At 41.0% G+C, this 16586-nt stretch overlaps 1 protein-coding gene across 2 annotated transcripts in view; it reads left to right on the top strand.

The window, feature by feature from the left end:
• CHD1L (chromodomain helicase DNA binding protein 1 like) overlaps positions 1-16586 on the top strand; it is a 59583-nt gene that overhangs the window by 20854 nt on the left and 22143 nt on the right. Inside the window, exons 6-15 of one of the 2 annotated variants that reach the window (XM_049618364.1) lie at positions 791-872; positions 1068-1098; positions 3841-3996; positions 5664-5819; positions 6548-6640; positions 7979-8075; positions 9800-9873; positions 11509-11619; positions 14330-14444; positions 15072-15225. In XM_049618364.1, the coding sequence (XP_049474321.1) occupies positions 791-872; positions 1068-1098; positions 3841-3996; positions 5664-5819; positions 6548-6640; positions 7979-8075; positions 9800-9873; positions 11509-11619; positions 14330-14444; positions 15072-15225 (1069 nt within the window). Of the gene's footprint in view, positions 1-790; positions 873-1067; positions 1099-3833; positions 3997-5663; positions 5820-6547; positions 6641-7978; positions 8076-9799; positions 9874-11508; positions 11620-14329; positions 14445-15071; positions 15226-16586 lie in introns of both variants that reach the window. The other variant, XM_049618365.1, reaches the window with a different exon arrangement.

Genomic DNA, 16586 nt, shown 5'->3' with positions numbered 1-16586 from the left:
TCACTGCTTCCCCATTTTTTTAAATTACGCTTTTTAAGCTACTGTGACACCAATTTCTCATAATTTTTCTTCTGGGTTTAAATCTCAGCTCCACTGCATTCTAGCTTTATGACCTTGACCTAGTTACCTAATCTTTCTGAGCTTTAGTCTCCTTGTTGGTAAAATGAGCACAATAATGTCTACTCACCATATTCTTTTGGATTAAATAATAGACATAAAGCTCCAAGCACAGTGTCTGGCACATAGTCGGTGGTCATAAATGTTTCCTTTTGCTTTCTGTCTCCAGCTCCTTCTTTTCTGCCTTTATGCACAGGTCTTTCCTGTCTTGGGAAAAAAATTCCCTTAAATTTACTGCCTTATCCAGATGTTGTCTCATGTACATGGCAGGCTTTCAGATAAGAAAGAAACTTGAGTGTGTTTCTTTTTTTTTTTTTTTTAATTTTTTTTTTTCAACGTTTTTTATTTATTTTTGGGACAGAGAGAGACAGAGCATGAACGGGGGAGGGGCAGAGAGAGAGGGAGACACAGAATCGGAAACAGGCTCCAGGCTCCGAGCCATCAGCCCAGAGCCCGACGCGGGGCTCGAACTCACGGACCGCGAGATCGTGACCTGGCTGAAGTCGGACGCTTAACCGACTGCGCCACCCAGGCGCCCCAAGTGTGTTTCTAATAGAATGGGCTTAATATTAGTCTTGCCAACAATAGTTATTTTTATGGTAAGACTTTTTGGCTATAAGATATATGTTGGAGTTTTTACACAAAACTGAAAGCTTGGATTTTTCTCTCACAGCTTCCCTTGGAGTGTTCTTGTTGTGGATGAAGCTCACAGGTTGAAAAACCAAAGCTCCTTGCTGCATAAGACACTTTCAGAGGTAAACTCACAGGATAGTCTTAGTTTTTGTATAATCTCCTTTTGAAAAATACTATTTTAGGCTTGTGTAGAGTTAGTTAAGTTGAAACATTTTTTTTTTCAGTCCCGATTTCTATAGGGCTAAATAAACATTTCGTGAGTGACAGAGGTAGTACTTATATGGCCTCACTGCTCCTTCCTCTCATCTTTTACACAGGAAATAACGTGTACTGAAATCTGGTTATCAGGTAATAAGATGCTATCCCAGTAAAATACATTGTAGTTTTAGAAATGTTTCAGCTCTCTTTTGATCTTCTTCAAAGGGGTAGTTCTTTAAAAATAATCTTATTATAACTCTTCTGTCTGCAATAGCAGTTATATCTGACATATTGTACCCTTCCCCCCATTTACCATCTTAAAAAATTTGACAGTTCACATGGAGTCATAAAGAGACCATTGCATGCCATTGACTATTAGCTGCAGTCTCTCTTGTCTTTGTCATACTTTTGAGTGTGACACCCTTGATCTCCTTCCCTTCTCTTGATCTTTGCCATCATTCTGGCACAGTGAGAAATGAGAAATGTCAGTGTAGCCCTAACCTTGCCCTCTTTTCTGAGGAGCCAGTGGAACAGCTTGTGAGTAAGAAGTGCCTTTCTGTTTGCTGACCTCATAAAGGCTTATTCATGAGACCGCATGTGTGAATTCCTGTGACCATCACTGAAGTTTGGTCCCTGTCCTATAACCAATCAGATAATAAGATTAGAGGTGACTTAGAGGAAAGTCTTAGGTCTGAATTCTGTATTTAATGGCTAAACGTTGGAGTTTTTGATATTTTGATGAAGATATGGTCACTGTTATTGGTCCAGTCTCAGAGATTGCTATCCCCTGGTGGGGCTGACTCTGCTCTGTGTTTGCCTTCATTTTGGGACTCTAAACAGTATCTTTTTCCCAAAGGATTGTCATATTCTGGCACCTTACTCTATAAGACACTGCGTCATAAACTACCATGCCAGTTTACTAAAATATAATGGGAGAGGAGAAGCGGGTGTAGTAAAGGAACCCCAGGTTTGGAGTGAGGAAACTAAGTTCTATTGCTGGCCCCAGAGCCTTTCCTTGTTCATAAGGAAACTAAGGCTCAGGGATTATGTGAGGAAATTTTGTGTGTCATCTAAGCATTCCTTTTTAGGTGAGGTTTGAATCGCAGACAACTTGTTGGTTGGAGAGAAATGCATTTATTGATAGGGCTGAGAGGTGGGCTAATACTGTTTTCAGCTTGTTTGTGAAAGTTGGAAGCAGTTTGTATTGAAACATAGGGAGTTGGTTCTACAATTTATGCTACGCCTCGTTTACGTTTACAAAGTACATTCACAAAGTAAGTACGGTACCTCGACAGTGTAAGGCTGCTGTGGAAGATTATGTAGAAAAGTTTATAAAATACTGTATACAACGAGATCAGCTCCGGATTTTTTTCACCCAGTGATAAAATGGACACTACTTTGAATAAGTACGTGAGCTCATGTGACAGTCTAAGTTGACTGTAGTGACCGGCAGCCCTCATCTTCTTCGGTCACCCCAGCTCTTTGCTTGATGAACACATATTATAAAAATTTGAGTTGGTTATTGGAAGCATTTATTTCTGACCAGTTCCCATACTTGAAGTACTATGAAAACATTGTCCTACAAGCAGAGCAGGCATGAGTGGATGGACATTGATTAGACAATTTAAAAAGAAAAAAAATAAAAGAGATTGCAAAAAAAAAAAATAGTAATGACATTCTCAAATCAGTTTTAATTGCATTTCATTTGTTACCATACTACAAAGCTGTATCATCTTATGACCCTTTCCCAAACCTAAATACAGAAACACAAGAATAAAAATAAAAGCCATTAGGGGCGCCTGGGTGGCTCAGTTGGTTGGGTGTGCTTATAGCTCAGAGCCTGGAGCCTGCTTCAGATTCTGTGTCTCCCTCTCTCTCTGCCCCTCCCCTGCTCATGTTCGGTCTCTATCTCAAAAATAAATTAAAAAACATTAAAAAATAAATAAAAGCCATTAATAATTTACTCCCCTGCATGCATTAACATTTGACATATCTGCTTCCATATCCTTTGCTGTGCATATGAACACGTAAACATATAAGTATGCATATTGTTATTCTAGAAATCAAAATATACTGTATTTTTGTATTTAATAAGTATGTCTATATACATAAGGGTATATATGTACATATACACACACTGTATTTCATTTTTTTAAATGAAATATATAAGATATGGCTTTCCAGTTTTGCTTCATTATTTAACTCAAATGGTATAAGTTCTTATAAATGTCAATTTAGAGCTTGTCTTTTGCTTAACCTAGTATCTGTTACTGTTTTTCCTAGCCTTTTATTTCATTATTCTCTTACTCTTGGTGTTCTCATCACCTGCTCAAAATTTAAAGACTTTCTTTCATTTATGCTGTATGAGGCTCAGAAACATCCAGAAGTCTTGATGTCTTGGATGTGATACACTAACATTTTACAAAAGGACATTCTTTTAGTCTAGATCATTTTGTTTCCTGCTTGTAGTGGTGGGCCTGATGCTATAGCTTTTTCAAACTCTTGAGTATATACCATGTGCTTCTGAAGTCTCAATAGACTCACCATGTGGGTAGTAACATACTGCTTAAATTCTCACAAAGATTGAACAATAATAATCATATTGAATATTCATGTAGTACTTCAGAGTTCACATAGTGATTTTACTCACCTCCTTGTAACAGTTTCTCCTTCCCAGGATTATTATCCCCTTCTTACAGTTGAAACTGAAGAAGTATTATTCCTACCATCAAACAGCTGGCATACAACTTGAACCTGAGTCCTCTGATTTCATGTCTTTATTGTCACCCCATTAAATCATGCCTCTCTCTGTAAAGGTTTTCATGGGTAACTCAGTCTTGCTTTCCGAGGTTATGGATTTTTAATTTTTATTTTATGTATTTGAGTTCTCAGTAGTCTTCAGTCTCCTGTTGACCGGAACTCCCATCCAGAATAGCCTCCAAGAGCTCTACTCCCTCCTCAGTTTTGTGGAGCCTGATGTCTTTCCCAAGGAGCAGGTGGGAGATTTTGTTCAGCGTTACCAGGATATCGAGAAAGAGTCCGAGTCAGGCAAGTTCCCTTCCTACAAATCATGCCAAGAGGTCTGGGCCCAGAAACTGGCCTGGTGCATAATAGACACTGGTTATAGATAGAAAAGAAAGAGAATTGATAACCAGACGACACCTTCTAGGAAGAATGAGCCACCCAAAACTAAGGTGGTGCTAGATCCCCTCATGTCATTCCCAGTTGTCTGCTATTCATGATTCTTATTTGTTTGTTACGTGATTCTACAGCGGGGCTTCATGGGTCATTTTTGGAAGAAATGGAAAGTGTCTGCTGGTTTGCAGACTTTTTTTCCCCCTCACCTGTCATTTCTATAATTTTGTAATCTGTTAACTTTCTATGCTATTTCCCGAGGCAGAAAAGTATATGGGGTGCCAGAGTCCCGAACTACTCTTCAGCATTCCACAGCACTGGTGTTTCTGTTCGCTGTGCACCAAAATCAGAAGTCTGGGATGGATGGATGGTGGGAGTGAAGCAGGAAGCATCCTCGTTTGTACAGCTGCCAGTTGCGGTCTTCCTCTTGCACCCTTGCCCCTCTGCCTCGTAGAATTCTCTGTCCCTGTAGTATTATCCCGGGACGAGTGTTCAACACCAATGCTAGGCAGGCCTGCCAGTGGGTATGCATGTCCTGGGTGAGTAGGAGTTGGAAGGGCTTCTCACATCTTGCCCATCCTGCAAGCTGAAGATTGCCCATCCTGCAAGCCTGCTCTCATTGCCCCCATGTTTAGGGTCCAGATAAAACACACGACAGCCCGTCAAATATTACATGGGACATACTCCTATTAAAAAAGTGTCTGTTGTTTATGTGGAGTTTATATTTCACTGCATTCTTGTATCTTGTTTGCTGAACCTGGCAACCCGACATGGAGCAGAATGCCAGCTCAGGCCAGTTTTTGAAGTTCATGACCCCTGGGGAAGGAGCAGGGGCGTTGAAGTGAAAAGAACTAAGTTTGAATGCAACATTAATATCCAGCTGTGCGACTTTGGATAAGTGTGCTTAATTTCGCAGAGCCTTCCTCAACGTAGCTATAAAAATGGGACAATAGTCCTTGTCCTACACTTACTTGTAAACCCTTATGCTAGTCAATCAAATTAAGTGCAGAAGTATCCTGGAAACAGTACAACTCCATGCAAATGAGATTATTAATAAAAATCAAGTTCTTTGCGTGTTCCTAGTTCTTGAGTTGAGAGCCAGGAATAGTTTCAGAAGGAAATAGGAAAAAGAACCCGGTGAAGAAAGAAACACAGTTGATCCTTCAGTACAGGGATAGGGTGCTGACTGCCCTCCCAGGGTTGAAAATCTGCTATAACTTTTTGACTTCCCAAATTTAACTGCCAATAGCCTGCCGTTGACTGGATGCCTTACTGATGATGTAAACAGTTAAGACATATTTTGTGCATTACATGTATTGTATGTTGTATTCGTACAATCAAGTGAGCCAGAGGAAAGAAATGTTAAGAAAATCCTAAGGAAGAGAAAATACATTTACAGTACCATATTGTATTTGTTGGGGGAAAAAAAATCTACATTTAAGTCAACCTGCGTAGTTCAAACCCACGTTGTTCAAGGCTCACCTGTATTATGAAAAATGACAAGACTGGTCTAGCATGTGGAATTGGTATGGAAATTTTGTCCTACACTTCTTGTGTTGTTGGTTTCTTTCCTTACACAGCAAATGAACTACACAAGCTCTTGCAGCCATTTCTGCTGAGGCGAGTGAAAGCCGAGGTAGCTACAGAGCTTCCCAAGAAGACAGAGGTGGTGATATACCATGGCCTGTCAGCATTGCAGAAAAAATACTACAAGGCCATTCTGATGAAAGACCTAGGTAATCAGAGGGCACTTTACTGCTTAGAAACGCAGGATGTGACTTTCATGGAGGGGAATATTTTATTATCACACATGCTTCGTATAGCACTATGGGATGGGATTTTGTATTCTGAATATCGTTCAGTCAGCTGCAGTGAAACTGTGCAGGTATCTTTACTATAACGCAGACTTTACTGGTTGTTGCACTGGTGAAATTTCCTTTTCTTCCTCCACCCAATTGTCCATACTGTGTAGCAGTTAGTTAAGCAAACATTCTAGGTTGGCCAGTCACACCTTTCATCTTTCCACCCTGTCACATATTTAACATATTGCACACCTTTTTTGTTGAATAAGATTCACTGGGAGGAGTTGGGAGTGGAAACGGAGTCTGTGGCTTTGCATTTTTTTTAGAGAGAGCATGCACGCGTTGGGGAGAGGGACAGAGGGGGAGGGAGAGAAAATCTTAAGCATGCCCCATGGTCAGTGTAGACCCCGATGTAGGCTCGATCCCATGACCCTGGGATCATGACATGAGCTGAAATCAAGAGTTGGATATTCAACTGACTGAGCCACTCAGGTGCCCCAATATGCTGCTAATTCTTAATGCAATTCAGTGAAATTCAGGAGGTTATTATAGGTTTGAGAGATATATACTGAAATAAATAAGGTTATTTATGGAAACGTAGAGTTTTTGAGTTTTTTTGTTTTTGTTCAAAAGTCCATTTCTCCCTGTGTCTCTGTTTACAGCTGCATTTGAAAATGAGACAGCAAAGAAAGTTAAACTTCAGAATGTCTTGTCCCAGCTTCGGAAGTGTGTGGATCACCCATATTTGTTTGATGGTGAGACAGTGCCCTTTTTTCTCACATTGCTTTTCATGAATATTTCTGTGGCCAACATCATAGCAAAATTCTTGAAAAGAATTGCCCATATTTACTGTCTAGTGTTCTCCCCATTTTCTTTCTAATTTTTCTGTGTTGATGTAATTTAGTATACTGTTCATATTCAACTTTCTTCATTTGTCCCCTTAATGTCTTCCCCATGGCTTTGATTTTTCTTTTCAAATTCAAGATCCAGCCACAGATCCTGAATTATATTTGGCTGTCTCCTTTGCTTTTTTTTTTTTTTTTTTTTTTTTTGCCTTTTTTGGTCTTTCATGAAATTACAGTTTTGAAGAATCAAGGCCAGTTGTTTTATGGGTTGTCTCATCTGGATTTAGGGATCATGTCTTTGTGTTTAGATGTCCCATTGTCTTAAACCCACTCCATGGCCAGCCTTTCATCATCGCCATTGAACTTTGCAAGTTCACCAGTGATACCTTCAATGGTTGTCCATTCACATTTTAATTAACCTCTTAAAACCTTTGACACAGTTGATCACTTCTTTCTTGAAACACTTTCTTCCTTTGGCTTTTGGAATGCTTTCTATTACTTCTCCATTTGCCTGTATCCACTCCTTCTCAGCCTCCTTTGCTGCTTTCCCTGTACCTTAGAGATGTCTGCAAATTTCCCTCTAAATGCTGTTTTAGCTGCACACCGCACATCTCAATATGTAGTGTTTTCATTTTCATTCAGACTAGGGCTTTTTTGAGTCATTCTGACAGGTAGCCTTTGGGACACTTCCAGGACTTTTGCGGCCTTGGGAGCACTAGAATGGGTAGGACCAATGTGGAGGGTTTGCTGCAGTTCTTTTAAGGGAGTGTTTGCCAGGTAGTACTATGAATTGCAGAGTCTTAATCAGGTGCATTTCAGAATCTTTTTTTAAGGCAGGGGGGGATTGGGAACTTGTAGATTTTGAAAGAAGCCCTCTAGGTTATTCTGACTGCCATCCCCCAGCTTGAGAATTACTAGTTTATACATCTAAGCTGTATTTCTTGATTTGTTTTCTCAAGTGAGAGTCTCAAATTTTCAATTCTCTGGACTTTAGCATGTCCCTGTGCCTCCTTTTCCTAAAGAGTGGGCTTGTTCCTTGAATGGACATTTTTTGTCATATTGGGGGTATTGGCTCTGTGACTGATGTTAAGCAGCACTGAGATTATCATGCAAACACATAATTATAAAATGCCTCAAAGAGAGATGAGACATGGGCCCATTATCAGAAGGAGCTTGGCTTCTTGCTATAGCCTTGCCTTTGGCTTCTCTACTCAAGGAGTCTGCCCTGACTGGGGACACATTTTTCAGGTGTGGAACCAGAGCCTTTTGAAATTGGAGACCACCTGATCGAGGCCAGTGGGAAACTTCATCTACTGGATAAGCTCCTGGCATTCCTGTATTCCAGGTAGGTGGTTGGTTCACATTTTCTGCTCTGAGCTGGTGATTTTTAAAACCAGAATAACGAACAACTCATTGATTTCTTGAGACTAATTCCAGTTTTCCTTTTTTTTAAGACCCCGATTCTGGTTCCATCTTCTCGCCAACTACACCCACAGCCATCCCCATCCCACCCCATCCCCTCCATAATCATCCTTCCTTTTCCTGAATTCCTATAGGATCTAGGATCCTAATCTAGCACTTGGCAATGCACTGCCTTAATCTGTTGTCTGATTAATTGGTATTAATCTTATCACTCCAGCTATATTGTTTAGTTCCACAAAGAGATAACATCAAGCATTTCTTTTTTAATTACTTGCTGGTACCTTGCATTAATTGGCACCTAATGAAGGCTTAGTAAATCTGCACTTTGGTTAACCTGTGGCATTTGGTTCAGGGCGAACTTGGGGGATTCTTTCCCGGAGACATGAATTGGGTAGCAGAAGACTAAGTCACTTCTGGAGCCTTAAAATGTTCAGCTAAGTGTTCAGGAGGCTGGTGGCCAGCCTCTACCTGATCCTTCTGGTCCCCAGTAGGACAGAGGAGTCTAGAAAAAGCCCAGCTTCCCAAGGGTTTCTAAGTTGTCCCTATGGGACAACTGCCCCAAGTGGGCCTGAACTAACCTCAAAACCTCAGATTTGGCAAAATCACCCAACATTAGGAATGTGCAAATCAAATAATTGCATGTCTTACTGTATTTTATTGGCTGTGATATATCTACTATAAGTGTGTTTGAGGTAGAGGAGGACCCATAAACATCTTCTGTCCAACCTTTTCATTTCATAGGTGATAAAACAGGCCCAGAGTGGTCATGACTTGTCTAAAGTCACACAGCCAGCAAATGACAGAGATGGGGTTAGAATTGAGGCCCTTGGCTTCAGGTTCAATGTCCTTTCCAATTATTTGGGGCTAGAGTCTTGAAAGGGTTCTTCATAATTGTTCCTTTATATGCATCGCAAGCTCAGATTAAATTAGTTTTCCTAATGAGACTCTTGTTTTGATAGTGCCATATTTCTTTATGAAAACTTAAATAATACCTGATAACAGGACTGTAGGCTCATCTTCATTCTTGACTTAATTCATTTTTCCTTTTCCTTTCCTCTCTTCTCCCTGTACATAAATAAGTTTTTTTAATGTATTGTAGGGGATATGAGATGCCACCTGCCCCTTGCTTCTCTAAAGTGATACTTTGCAGACTTTTCAGCTAACATAGCTGGAGATGAGAGGCTAGTGATTTTATACTCCCCAAGTAGAGAATGGCTATGGATGGCTGACCCCAAGTTCTTTGGGGTTTCTGATTTGGGCTTTTGTGCATTTGAATTTTGCATTTTATTCTTCCTATATCTTTCTTTATTTTTCTATTAAAAAGAAAGTGTATTTTTCTTTCCATTAGTAAATTGACATTCTAAAAGAGGTTTCTTGGTTATACTAGGACTTTCTATAGCCTCTAGTGCATTGACATTTGCTCCTGGGAATATCCCCACTCCAGTTTGAGAACTTGTGCTCTGCAGGATATGACTACATGTGGAGCTATTTATGTGGAACATTTAGCATGTCTGAGGAAGTCTCTGTAAATATAAATGATATTTATATTTCCCCTTTGGTAATTGTATTCTTTAGTAGGTTTCACCTGAGGGAAACTCACCTTAAATACCTAGAGTTGGCAGCCTTTCCTTTTCTCTTTCTTGCCAGGGGCCATCGAGTTTTACTTTTCTCCCAGATGACCCAGATGTTGGATATTCTCCAAGACTACATGGACTACAGAGGTGACATCCCTTGGCCATTACGTGGCTTAAGCCTTTTTAGCAGTCCAGTAGGTCCATGACAAGTAATCTGGGGTGTGGGGATATTACAGAGGAAAGTAGTGAAAGAACATTAGCCTGAACCAAAGGAAGATTGAAAGTAAGGAGAGAGGTGTGTCACACAAGGAGTGACAGCTGGGTAGAGACACATGAGCAGAAATAAACACACACATTCCCACTGGCGATGTGATTTAAAATTACGGGTACTGGAAGAAATGTGAGTTGCAGAAATGTTGAGTGATTTGAAAATGCTTGCTAAAAAAGAACTTTCAGTGTCCTGTAACATTTGACTCAACATTTGAGCATTTGTTCAGGAGCAGTAGAGAAGATGAAATTATAGAGATCCCACATATCAGCCAAGCGAAAGGAATTTTTTTTCTGTATAAACAATAGGGAATGTAAGTTATTACCTGGGTATCCTGTTTAATATATAATAAAATTATTGTGGAGGGCTTCTGGATGACTTGGTTAAGTGTCTGGCTCTTGATCTTGACTTAGGTCATTATCTTACAGTTTGTGCGTTCAAGCCCTGTGTCGGACTCTGCGGTGATAGAGCCTGCTTGGGATTCTCTCTCTTCCTCTCTCTCTGCCCCTCCCCCACTTGCATGCTCGTGCTCACTCCAGCATTCTCTCTCTCTCTCTCTCAGGATAAATAAACTTTGAAAGAAATTTATGTGGGATGATGGGAAAAGGCTGTAACATTGATTGTTCATGAGATCAGTGGTGAAGGAGTATCAGCTTCAGACCGTACAAATTTAAAACATGAATTCAGAGTAGGTCTCTCAGAGCCACTTGATGCCCTCCCAAGTACTGTAGTATACCTGGTCCATTGGACACTTGGCAGGAAATGCCATAGGCATGTTGAGGAATCTCTAGATTCACAAACAGCGCTTGAGAGTAGGATTCCCCTTCTTGACAGGGTTCTGTGGTGATGGGTGGAGAATCTGTAGCTTCATTGAAGGGTAGCTGCTGGGCCATTGGGCAGGCTCACTGACCAGCTCCCAAGTGCTTGTCTTACTGCTTGCATAAGTTAAGAACTCTGTCGAGGCACATTTGGAAACTGCCATGCAGCATGGTTCACAGTGTGCTTCAGGGTTGGTTGGGATAGTCAGAATTGACTGTTAACTCCACGACTATCAGATGACGTCAACTGCATGTATTTCAAAAACCCAGAGAGCTATGTTATGTTGAGTTCTTTTGTTTTTAAATGTTTTATTATTTGTTTTTGAGAGAGAGAGCATGAGCAGGAGAGGGGCAGAGAAAGAGCGAGACACAGAATCCGAAGCAGGCTCCAGGCTCTGAGCTGGCAGCACAGAGCCCACCGTGGGGCTCGAACTCACCGACTGTGAGATCATGACCTGAGCCAAAGTCAGATGCTTAACCGACTGAGCCATCCAGGCACCCCTATGTTGAATTCTTTTGTAAAACAATGAAATGTCCCCTAAATTTAGATTTTTCCCATGGGATTTGCTTGAAGTAGAGGTATACCTGTATACAGAAAGGGATAAAATTAGCATTTGCTTCTGAGCTGACAATGTTTTATTCCCCAAAGAATATGTGAAAAGGGTTTATATTTCTGTTTTCTTTTTCTCTGTGAAGGGTACAGCTATGAGCGCGTGGATGGTTCTGTGAGAGGAGAAGAGAGACACCTGGCCATTAAGAACTTTGGACAGCAGCCTATTTTTATTTTTCTCCTGAGTACCAGGGCAGGTAGGCCACATAACCATTGACAAAAGCAGACAAATAAGGGGAGATATAGTACTTTTACATCCTGGCCATCAGCATGTTTTTCCTTAATTCTCTGAAAGGTGAGGTCATTAAGGAGGAGCGTAAAACAGGGGAATTGAGGGATTTGTTGTAAGTGTATCAAAGTACTGGGCTCCTAGCATGGGGTTCTTTCCTGTCCAGGTTTTCTAAGCTGCCAAGTAAGGCTGAAACCAGGGGTTGTTGGAAAGTAATTTTAACCTGCTTTGACCACTGAGCTGGGTTGTCCTGTAAAGATGTCTGTAATTCACATTCAGTAGAGACCGCTCTCCTTCCCAGCTATGAATTTGGGAAGTGAGATAACAACCTGTCTGCTAGTTATCCCTCCTCCTTACGTAGTCTGGAATAGTGCTGTCAAAGCTTAATCAAGTTTAGCTTTTTAAAAAGTTGTGATCCTAATGAAATTGCCACCTCTTTGGAATTATTTTTAATGTGACTTAAGTCATAAATATTTTATATGACATTTGTAGTGCTTTTATACACTTCAGTTGTTTGAAATCTGTTCATGGAGATGAAATTATTCTTATGTTATGGAGCAAGCAGACCTTAGTGTTGAACTTCTAGAATCTTAGTTTCATTATCTTAGTTTTTGTAGACTTGAATCTTAATGGAATGGATGCAAGAACATTAGGGGGATGTGTGTCCTCTGTTAAAGAGAGATCAACATCTTTCTAAAGAGACAGTTCTATCTTAAAAAGTATTTAAGTGTCTAGTACGGTGAGGGTGCATAAAAGACATGTTAAATAGAATCCCTGACCATAAGGAGATTTTTCTCACCTGTGTGTGTCTCATCTCTGTATTACAAAGGTATAATCTGATTCGTTTGGCTTCACTTGCTTCCAGTGTCATAGACTGCACCCTGGATCAGCCATTTATTCATGTCCTCAGTTGTCTCTGGGGTGGTCTTAGGAGAAGCTGGAAGGATCAGGGCAAATGCATCTTCAGTGTTGGGAAAACAGCTCTCCTTCTGCTTTAATGATTTTGTCATCTTCATATTCCGAGAGTGGCATCATGTTTGAAGGTCTAAAATTAGGAAGAAAGAGTAAGCTCCTTGGAGTACTAGAATCAGTCAAAACAGAGTAATCTTTTAAGAACAGAAGCAATCCTGGACACGAGCCTTTTCCAAACAATTATGATCACATTTGCTATCACTTTTTAGCTGTAAATTAGCAGGGTTATTTATTTAACAGGTTTCCCTCCAACTTTCAAATAGTTCTGTGATTGAATCATGTTGCCACCGGGTGGCAGTGGTAGCTCGTGAGATGTTCCAAACAAGAATGGAGAATAGCTTATTTGTAAGACATCACCCCTTAATTTAATGAGGAAGCACTGAACTCAGATGTTAACCCAAGAAGAAGAAAACTTTTATGGCTCACGCTGTGATGAAATAAGTGCCAGGGAGATTCTCTGGCGTAGTGGGTGAAAGTGAAGGCTCTGGAGCCAGACTGTGTGGGACTGACTCCTGCCTCTCTCACTTCCTGGCCGTGTGATCTCTGCTGAGTCCCTGGACTTCTCTGCTCTTCTGTCTATAAAATGAGGGTAATAATAGTAAACTACTCATAGGGGTGTTGTGAGGATTGAAGGAGTCAGTATACATAAAGCGCTTAGAACATTGCTTGGCACGTAGTAAGCACAGCACAAACGTAGCTGGCATTATTATAAGGTCTAATTTAGCATCTCTCAGTAATCAGTCTTTATTATGTCTTTATTCCAGCTTTAATTTTATATGAAGGCTTTAATTAGAATGTTCCTGCCTGACTTGTCTTGAGAGCCAGCTTACAGTTGGTAGCCCATCTCAAAAGTTAGTCCTTAATTCAAGCTGTTGGAACAAGCCCTTTCAGGCTTGCTTGTCTCCGCAATGAGCTGTAACGACCCTGGCAAGAGGGAGTCCCTCTTGTACTTGTTTCCACATTAATCAAAGACAAAGCTGTAATTTGCTTTCACGGTTCTCTTAATTAATTCTCATCATCCAAGAAGCCTCCTCAGCCCTTTTCCTACAATGCTGAAGAAAGATCAGAAAGTTGTCCCATGGAGTGTTCTTATCCTGTGACTGGTTTTGTTACCCACTCTTTGATTAATGTGGAAACAGATACAGAAAAGACTTTCTAAAGTTTTCTCCAGTCAGAGGGAGGTAGTTTCCTGCTCTGCTGAGGAGTGTAATAAATAAATGTCATCCCCTGCTCTCGTTAGCTTGCATCAGGGATCTTGCTACCTTAGCTATAACCTGCAGTGGATATTAACTCCTCTCTTAGCAGTGTCCACAGCAGAAGACCTCTTGCAGATTTAAAACTGTTTTCTTTTGAAAGAGTGTGTGTCCTCTTTCACAGACTATTCTCAACAGACCAAGATTTTTAAATGGAAGAGATGTAAATTGGCTTCCTGGGACTAACTTCAGTATGCACTTTTACTGTTTGCCCCTGCTCCCCTCATTCTGTTACTTTCAATAGTTAAGTTTTCCGAAGTCAGGCAATAGGAGCCCAGACAGCAGTGTTAACCACTGCAAGGTCCTGGAGTTAGGGATGGGTGTTAGTCTGAAAGGTGAGGCCAATTGTTTTGTCCGATCTTAATTTACCATTCGTCCCCGTAGCCTTGCACCTTTATGGTCTAGCCCGTAGCCAGTTTGCTGCTGATCACATTCCTTTTGCATTGTTTTCAGGTGGAGTGGGCATGAACTTAACAGCTGCAGATACTGTTATTTTTGTTGACAGTGATTTCAATCCGCAGAACGACTTACAGGCAGCTGCCAGAGCTCACCGGATCGGCCAGAACAAGTGAGAGATTTCAGCATCAGTGTTTTTCCACATCCCTGGCCCCTCAGCGGTTCTCAGTTGGGGAGGGAGGTGAACAACCTGGTGGGCCCGGTGACATCCCAGACTGGAGGGTGAGAGAGCACTGGGTTTTAGCCCAGCTTTGCTGCTGACTCGTTGAAGACTGCTGGCCAGCACACATTCTTCTTGCACACGTGATTTGTTAAAAACCACAGTCAAGCCATGAAATAGAAGCCATGAACTTCTAAAGACGAGAAGGAACCTTTAGAAGTTATTTAACTCTTTTTTACCTGAGTTAAGGTCTGATTCAGTTTAAAAATGAAGTTCTGGCATTGTAGAGTTAGGCTACAAAGATCATGGAGATCTGCCTGAGGTTTTCCTTCACTGTTCCCATCAGGAACCTCAGTTATGGCCCCTCCTCATCCCTTGACTCTCTTGGAAATCTTCAGTGAGTACCTCTGGGAGGCCAGATCTCTCTAACAGATGCTCATGTCCACAGTACAGTCTCCCTTTAGCTGTACCCTGAGCATGGCATTTGGGGTTTGTTTCCCTTTAGGTGTATTGACCTTGCATGCTGTGTTCATCTGTGCGGACCCTCACGGCACACTTGTCTCCTTTGACCCTGTACAGGTCTGTTAAAGTTATTCGGCTGATCAGCCGAGACACTGTGGAGGAAATAGTCTGTAGGAAAGCGGCCTCCAAACTCCAGCTCACCAGCACAGTCATAGAGGGAGGCCATTTTACTTTGGGGGCCCGGAAACCTGCAGCTGATGCTGACCTCCAGGTATAAGATCTTATTCTTCCTTTAAGAATGTGTCCTGTTGTCAGTATTTTCTTGTGGGTGAGAAAGCAGATGCAAAGAACTAGCTTTAAAACCCATTGTCCCCAGCTACACATTTGTTCCCAGGTCTGTTCCACACGTACCTGCCATACTGTCTACTGTATGCAAGCAAGGAGCTAAAAATGATTGTGATGAAAAAGGTAGAATATGGAGTGACAGGGATGGGTTTTAGATCCCCTGACTTGGATTCACATCCAAGCCTTGACACTTACTGGCTGTGTGGCCTTGAGCAGATAGCTTGACCTCTCAGATCTACTTCTATTTGCATTTTCAAAAAATGAGAATATTGCAAGTTACCTCAGAGGAGTGTTAAAAAAAAAAAATTAGATAAAATAGAGAACTCGGCATAATAAATGATGGTTAATCTCATACCTTGTCTTAACCCCAGAGCTTTTGATCAGTGAGTGATCTTCATAGTCAGAGGATGGTAAATGAGATCAGGAATTCAGAATTGTTCCATAGGAGAAAATGGATGAAAGATGAGAGTTAATTGTTTGAGGAAGGGAATATTGGATAGGAAACAAATGCTGACTTACAGATTTTTCTCTTCTGGAATGGGGCTTCGAGTTACTCTACAGCAGCCCCTGGGTTAAAATTAGAGCTCATGATATATCCTAGATTCTTCCATTTTGCCCAAAGGGATCATATTCACTGAAACAGTTGGAGAGACGCACTTCCGATAGTACTTAGCACAAAGTAAGCATTCAATAAATGTTCACTGCATCTGTCTCACTGTAGAATAATGAAACTGCTTTCCCTCTTTCAGGACTTCAGAACTCTATACATTTTAGATTTAATAAACCACAACCACATCTTTTATTACTAGGTTGTTTCTATTTTAAAACAACGAAGAAACTGCTTTCATCTGAGACCAGGGCACTGGGTTGTTACCTTCGTTTTTGGCAACCAAAGAAATAACTAGTAGAGTCTGAATGAGGAAGAAAGAAATCAGACATTAGAACCAGAATGTAACCTTCTGGTTTCCTGGAGCTGAGCAAGAATCCCAACAGAGCCCTGTCAAACAGCCAGTGTTGGGAACAGTTTACATTCCTACCAGTATTTGGCCTAATATTTACTAGGCCATCTAGAGATAACTGACCCAGTCTAAAAGGATAAGACACGAACTAGAAGTCAAGATGTGAATCTACGTTGATTTGGAATCTAAGAGTTAGTGCTTAAGGAGGTGCAAAGTTGGAAGTAGGTATTTAAAGCCAGGGAAGTGATCTGAACTGTTTGGATGGTTCTTGTGACCCTAGGGAATGGGTAGGCTCAATAGGTACCTTTGAGATAAGGGAAGAGAGGCA

Source organism: Panthera uncia (genome assembly GCF_023721935.1).
Source record: "Panthera uncia isolate 11264 chromosome C1 unlocalized genomic scaffold, Puncia_PCG_1.0 HiC_scaffold_4, whole genome shotgun sequence".
In the NCBI taxonomy this organism is placed as follows: domain Eukaryota; kingdom Metazoa; phylum Chordata; class Mammalia; order Carnivora; family Felidae; genus Panthera; species Panthera uncia.
The sequence above is the reverse complement of the archived record's forward strand: the minus strand, read 5'-3'. Positions and strand labels throughout refer to the sequence as shown.